Raw genomic sequence first — 7,415 nt, 5'->3', positions numbered from 1 at the left:
TGAAAATTACAGATCATTTTAATCGTTTAAATTTCAGAGTAGATTACTGTACAATCAAGACTCTCCAGAGGTTCTTATGGGAAATAATTCTTTCTGTTTTATGCTCTATACTGAGAGACACTGTCCACTATCCAGTTAAATTATATTTATATTATTATATTCAGTTGGATACCAGTTATATATTATACCAGTTGTCACAGACATTTGCAGAATTGTAATTATTATAAACATGAAGTTTATAAAAGAATAAAGAGTACAGATCAAAAATCATGTTCCATTATTCACATTATCATTCTAAGGGCCAACAGAATTTAGAGGGTTAAGACCCTTTTAGAATAAGGTGGACAGTTGTTTCTCAGCATTTATCCACACCAGTTTCCCCAGTTCTGCTCCTGTAGTCACTGATGAGTAAAATCAGGTACATTAGAGCAGGAAATTTAAAAGGAGCAGAACTGGGGAGGTTCTGTTCTACAGAGTAAATTATGAAGTCTGAATAAAGTAGCAGACATTGATACAGCAGGTCGTGTTTGAGAATTACTGAGAACACCGGGACCAGATGAAACCATCCATGAACGTTTGCTGTGGGTTTAGTGCAGTTACCAAAAAGAGACCTGGAAATAGAAAATACAAGAAATTAAAATCCAAAAATGCTAATGGTTACAATGCAGCATCCACAATGCTGCTTCCAAATTCTTCTTACCATTCAATTACTGACAGTTTGGTCTTGCAGGGCCAGATCTGTCTCTACTAGGGCTCAGTTTGATCTTGCAGTGCCACTTTTTCTCTACCGAGGCTCAGTGGTCAACAGTTAGGTACTGCAGTGCCAAATTTGTCTCTACTAGGGCTCAGTGGTTAAAAGTTTAGTCTTGTAGGGCCAGATTTTGAGGGTCAGTGGTAGACAGTTTGTCTAGTTGGGTCAAATTTTTCTCGATAGAGGCTCAGCGGTTAATGTTTTGGTCTTGCAGGGCCAAATTTGTCTCTACTAGGGCTCAGCGGTCAACGTTTTGGTCTTGCAGGGCCAGGTTTTGAGGGTCAGAGGTGGACAGCTGGTCTAGCGGGGTCAGATTTGTCTCTACTGAGGCTCAGTGGTCAACGTTTTGGTCTTGCAGGGCCAGGTTTGTCTCTATTTGGTCCCATAGGGTCAGTGGTAGACAGTTTGTCTAGTTGGGTAAGATTTTTCTCCACTAAAGCTCAGCAATTAACAGTTTGGTCTTGCAGGGTCTTCTAAGGGTCAGAAGTTGACAGTATTTCTCACAGGGTTCCATTTTTTGGTACTGAGGGATAATCTAAGGAATCTGAGCTCAAAGCGGGTCCTGGATCACACACTACTGAAGTACATGTTATGCCAAATTAGTGCATTTTAAGTGGTTTAGTTATTCACCATGTAGCACACTTAATAATATTATAATAACATTTAATTTCCCAAATGTTACACATGACCCACAGCCAGTATTGGAGACACCCGATCAGCAAGTCTATTGTGTCTGGAATAGAAATACAGCTAGAAATGTTCCCGGGTGAATCTGGGTACCCGTCTCTTACCCCAGTGATAATGTGCCGCTCCTTTATATTCTTCCAGCCTCCTTCAGTTTGCTGACCAGCTCCTCCACCGACTCCACCTTCATTCCAGCCTGTCTCTGTGGAGGCTCGTCCACCCGCAGCACCTCCACCCGAGAGCTCATGTCCACCCCGAGGTCGGCTGGTTTCACCGTCGCGATCTTCTTTTTCTTAGCTTTCTGGAGGTCGGGAAAAAAAAGCCAACGTGATTTTCCTTCACCTACATCATGCTTTTATCAGCCGTTCTACACAGAAATGCATTCATAAATACAAAAAAGTTTGTAAATGGTCCAAGACCTGCAGGAGGACGCGCCATGTTCTAAACCAGGTACTTCTAAGGAGTCATACCGTACCATGATGTTCGGCAGAGTGGCGTATCTGGGCGTGTTGAGCCGAAGGTCAGCCGTCACCACCGCTGGCATGTTAATCTTGATCGTCTCCAAGCCGCCATCGATTTCTCGCAACACCTTCAGTTTGCCTCCTTCAAGTGTCACCTCAGAAGCAAAGGTCCCCTGTGGAGGAACCAGCAACAAGCCAAACAGTGATGTGATGCTGTTTTTGTCTGTTCTGACCTCTGCTGGACGAGTGTATACACTCCCCTGGACTTTGTATATAGTGTATACTGTATAAGGTGTATCTAGTGTATATATATACAGGTATATATGTGAAAGTCGTGTGAGCAGAACGCTGAGCCAGCAGCTCATACACACCTGAGGCCAGTCCAACAGGGCAGCGGTCATCTGACCTGTCTGATTACAGTCGTCATCAATAGCCTGCCAAACAAACACAATCAAAGTGCCTTGATTTATTTACCTTTCCCATCATCAGAATCAATTCCACTTCGAAAACACACGTCACATTTAGTTTGGCGGGGATGAGGGGGCTACCTGTTTGCCCAGGATGACCAGCGAGGCGTCCTCCTTCTTGGCGAGAGCGGCGATGATCTTGGAGACCTGCAGTGGCCCGAGAGACTCGTAGTCTTTTGCGGACACTTCCACGTGAATGCCGCGGTCTGCACCCATAGCCAGCGCGGTCCGGATGGTCTCCTGAACACAAATATTAACAATGCAGATGCTTTGTGAGCTGAATGTAACACAACATGAGCTTGTAACCACCTCTATTCTAGAACATGCTAAAGCGAGCGAGTAGAACAGCAGAACGGCTGACTTTCCGTCCGCATTATGTACACGTTACCTGCACTTGCTGAGGTCCGCAGCTCACGGCCACCACCTCGTTCACCAGCTTCTTCTCCTTGAGTCGTACGGCCTCCTCCACCGCGATCTCACAGAACGGATTCATGGAGTGTTTCACCCCATCGGTCACCACGCCCGTGTTATCTGGCTTGACTCGGATCTGAGAGAGAGAACAAGGCACGAGAGCTTTCAGATGAAACCAGATTATGTTCCTGTTTGGTTCTTTTATAGACTTTGGGATGGCAGGATTGTATAAATACAGAATACAGGGCATCCAGAAATATCCGACATTGGTTGGAAGAGCATCACCAAGACTTCCAAGTACTACCTAGGCCCCCTAATTCCCCAGACTTGAACCCAGTTGAGCATCTGTGGAAGCACCTCGATCGTCCTGTTATTCGCTCCCTCCAGCAGCTGTGCGATGCACTACAGTCAGCATGGCTCCAGATACCTGTGACAACCTACCAGGACCTTAGTGAGTCACTCCCAGCCCGCCTGGCTCCTGTCTGTGCTGCACACAGCCAGTGCTCTGGATATAAGCTGGTGGTCGTAATAATGTGACTTGACTGTGTATGGGTGCTGCACGACAACATAGGTCCAAGAGACCTGGGTTCAAACCTGGCCTCTGGTCACTTTAAGAAGAACAAGAAGAAAATAGGGGAACGTCAACACTGAGCCAGACAGGTCAGACCGCGACTCCTGATTTGGTGACGGTCCAGGCCGACTTTGGCCGATCGCCTATCTCGTCAAACTGCAGGACAGTGCTGACTCAGCCAATCGCGGGTCGTATATTAGAGGGTAAAAAAAAGCCTAATTATGCTGAAATGAAGATGATAATAATCATGTTCTGCAAGAGGTCTGAAACATCAATAGATACTATTGATGAAGAGGCAGATAATCAATATTCAGACTCTACTGAGAGGTGAACTGAAAGTTACTCAACTTCACTGATATATTGACGCTGAACTGACTGATGAAATTCAGACTCTGAAAGTGTCTTTTTTCCCTCCTCAACCAAAATTTCAAATATTTCAATTTAAAACTAAATTAATTCATTTCAGTTGCTGCTTTTAAAGACTTAATCAAAGGCAAATTGAATGATACTTGTATCAGAATCAGAATATCTTTATTGTCATTATACCAGGTATAACAAAATCAAGGTGCAATACTCTACAGTGTTACAAACAATACATTTAAAAAACTAGAATTTACAAAATACCAAAAATTTGAATTCACAAAATTTACAGAATTTACAACAATAACAATAACACAAAAACAATAACAAACAAAATAGACTTTCTGTCAGTAACAAGCTGGTGGAAATTGCACATTACCCTTTGTAAACATTGCCTTAAATTGCACAGTCCCATGTGTTTAATGAAATCACCTTATACAGAAGTATTTAGAGTTCGTACTGCGGCTATTTTTGAGCCGGTTCGTCCTTGTTTTGATTGTAATTGTTTTATGTGATGTGTTGTGTGATGTTTTTCTCTTTGTCCCTCTTTTCACCGTTTTCTTCTTTCCGTAAGTGCTCCCTGGCACTTGCCAGGCTGTCTTTGTAAATAAGAACTTGCTATTAATGTATTGCCTGGTTAAATAAAAGTAAATAAAATGAAACATTTTAATATGCCTACAATTTATATCCCATCTATGTATGTACAAACAGTGAGCATATCTGTAAAGCTAAATTATTTTACCACTCTGTATCTACACACATCTACAATCTGTAAACACATTTTTACTTTATTGCAATTGTAAGCACAGTTCTATGCCCCCTCCGCAATCCTGTCATCTTCTAGACGTCACTTCAATCCCTCCTGCACAACCTTCGAGCACCTAAGCCCTAAAAAATATGTAGAAAATTCCCTATGCACAGTCAAATAGGTTTGGCTTTTGTTTACCTTTATTCAGAATCTGTGAGGATTGTGCTGTTTTGACTGAATGTGCACAAATTCCCACATACCTGCACAGATCAAAGTCTTGTAAAAAGCCTTTTCAGAGGAGTGGCTGTTGTTATTATAGCTGAATAGAGCATGTAGAGGTCAGTCTATCTAATAATACCATTTGCTTTTAATTCAGGGTGTCCAACAAGCTCATGGTCAGGTATCAATTGGGGATTACTCTGTGCCCATATAAACAGGGTTTGTCTGACTGCACCTATTAAAATCTACATAAAACTGTAGTCTCTTGCAGGAGAAAAAAAACACAGTCACCTTTTGCTGAAAGGACATGTGTCTGGATGATCTGTAGTCATTAAAAAACACAAAACACATAACTGTCACCAGGGCTGGACTGGGAACAAAATTCAGCCCTGGACTTTTTTCTTGACCAGCCCACTACAAGCACATCGCGCCACACCTATCACCCCCTAATCAAATGTTAGATGATTGATATTAATAGTTTTCATCTATCTTACCACTAAAGTTAATAACTCACTATAATAAAAATTAAAACAAAAAAAAATAACTACAAACAAATATACATATTTCCAACACTTTCCTTTGGGATTAATAGTTCTATCCATCTATCACACACATAAAATTTACAATTTCTTAAATGGTTCTATTGGATTTCCCCATCCTGTCTCATTAAACCGCAAGAAATAACATTAAACTTTTCTTTCATTAAACCTTTAACACTGGTAAATATGCTTTTTTCGCACTTTTATTCACACGTGATTCACGTTTGTTCCAAATTAGTGCATTGCTCCGATGAGCAAAGAAATAAATATTTTCTATGTTGACAAGGGAAATTAACCATGTGAGCTATGCACATAATCACTCTAAACAATGTCCTGAACACCTGCATTTTCCTTTCTGTATTATAGAGGACAAGATAGTGTTTACTTTTTCTGAAGAGCAGAGACTAATGGTACCATCTCAAATTATAGCCACCGCCCTATGTAGTGCACTATGTTGGACATGACATCATAGAACTTTTACAAAAATCGTCCTTAGAACGGCTGGCCCACAGTCTATTCTTAAACGGCGTTACTAACGAAGCAGAGTCACTGAACACTAACTTTTCCTTTTCTGCTCTTTGGCTATGCTGTAATTCCACACTGCCAAACAGGTTGTCCAGTTTTCTTGCACTTTTCTGCATCTGCTTGCAGCTTTTTCTGTTTTTTTTTTTTTGTGTTTTTTTTTATCACGGGCTTTTTCTGCACCTCCTTTACGCTTTTTCGACCCTTTCTCCATCTCGCACTCATTCATAGCTTTTGTACCGGTGGTTGTGATTACGGTTTATCCTGGGGGAGGGACATTTCTGTGATTGGCCAATGGACATGCAGTGAGGATACTGTGGTGGGCCAATGCACACTTCAGGATTATTATTCGGGAATATTAAAACATAATTCATTTTTCACTCCCTCAGCGGCCCACATACAGAGCGGCCCACCGGGAAAACTCCCGACCCTCCCGATGGCCAGTCCATCCCTGACTGTCACTGTAAACAGTCGAGCGGGCTTTACATAAGTGTGGGTTTAAAGGCGACAGTGTATGAAAAAGCCCTTCGTGTTTGAGCAGCGTCCTTAAGTCATTTAATAAATGTTAATTCAGCAAAAGGTGACAGTTTGTGTTCTGCCTGACCCTGGTGGAGAGAACACTGTTCCATGCTCCACTACTTTTTACAACGTGAAATCAAACTAACCCTATTTATCCAGGCAATGTGAATCCAATCATGAATGAACAAAACAACTACAAACGGGCGAATTTTTATTTCATTGTTTCAGCATATTGAGATTAGTAACTGCTAATATAATTATAACTATAAATGTTATTTTATTATCTCGTAATATATTAAAGTTGCTCTTAGTGCTGACCTTGATCTTAATAGCGATTGTACTTGGCTAACCCTGCACAGCAACGCTACGGCTAGGCTGTATCCCAAACAACACCACACGACTACATTAGTGCACTACAAGTACAGTAGAAACATCAACAACGCAGCGCACTATTTAGTGCACTACAAGCACTAACAATATAAATTTTGTATTCTGCCCCGGCTACCTAGGATATCAGGACCGCCTTGTTGTTAAATTAAGCAAAACCCTGGCAAAATAAAAGAGACATGTTACAAGAGACACGACTTTACATTATGATTATAAAGGCTGTACCTTAACAGCGTAGTCAATAACTCGCTTAACCCCAACTAACACCCGGGCGGTCATGATGAAGTTTCAGCTCTCTTCTGGACGTGACACTGTCGGAAGAATATCGGTGTAACTCAAAAGGGGCGGGGACATCACACGAACGCCTGCTTGCTCAGCCAATAAAATCCCGCAATCAGGAATGGTTGCGTCTCAAATCACGTATTATTTGTCCTAGAGGGGCACTATTTAGACAACCTATTTTGTTGGAGTGTAATTTGAGACGCAACCAACCGTCTGGAACGTGTTCCAGACAATCTCGTTCGGACTGAAATAATCCCGACTATGTGTTCCGGATATGAAAACTAGGTGAAAGGTTAGACAATCCTGTTTCACTTAATTATTGTTTTCATAATTCACGAACCGCTTCTAACTGGTCAGGGGAGCGATGGGTCCGTGTGGATCCTATTGTTTAAAGGCGTCATGCTACAAAGTTATATGGACACCAGAGAAATAATCACTACGTTATCTGTATATCAATTTATATCTGTATATCACTGTATATTGCCATTGGTATG

General features: G+C 41.7%; 1 protein-coding gene across 1 annotated transcript; it reads right to left on the bottom strand.

Moving 5' to 3' along the window:
- Window positions 1-6,954, bottom strand: etfb (electron transfer flavoprotein subunit beta). The gene is made up of 7 exons (XM_062985499.1): window positions 6,865-6,954; window positions 2,752-2,910; window positions 2,445-2,603; window positions 2,268-2,330; window positions 1,911-2,069; window positions 1,543-1,736; window positions 1-611 (listed from the first exon to the last, which is right to left on the bottom strand). Exons 1-6 carry the CDS (start codon window positions 6,916-6,918, stop codon window positions 1,566-1,568), a joined length of 765 nt encoding a protein of 254 aa, XP_062841569.1. The 5' UTR covers window positions 6,919-6,954; the 3' UTR covers window positions 1-611; window positions 1,543-1,565.
- Window positions 6,955-7,415: the final 461 nt, after the last annotated feature.

This window comes from Trichomycterus rosablanca, chromosome 23 (genome assembly GCF_030014385.1).
Source record: "Trichomycterus rosablanca isolate fTriRos1 chromosome 23, fTriRos1.hap1, whole genome shotgun sequence".
NCBI lineage: Eukaryota > Metazoa > Chordata > Actinopteri > Siluriformes > Trichomycteridae > Trichomycterus > Trichomycterus rosablanca.
This window is presented reverse-complemented; position numbering and strand designations above follow the sequence as displayed.

What these genes read in the sequence shown, in the direction of transcription:
- etfb (XM_062985499.1), bottom strand. Translation starts at nt 6,918, where the DNA reads ATGACCGCCCGGGTGTTAGTTGGGGTTAAGCGAGTTATTGACTACGCT. An exon ending in TGGTCATCCTGGGCAAACAG is followed by an intron (nt 2,331 to 2,444) that starts GTAGCCCCCTCA and finishes TTTGTTTGGCAG; the next exon opens with GCTATTGATGACGACTGTAA. An exon ending in CCACTCTGCCGAACATCATG is followed by an intron (nt 1,737 to 1,910) that starts GTACGGTATGAC and finishes CCCGACCTCCAG; the next exon opens with AAAGCTAAGAAAAAGAAGAT.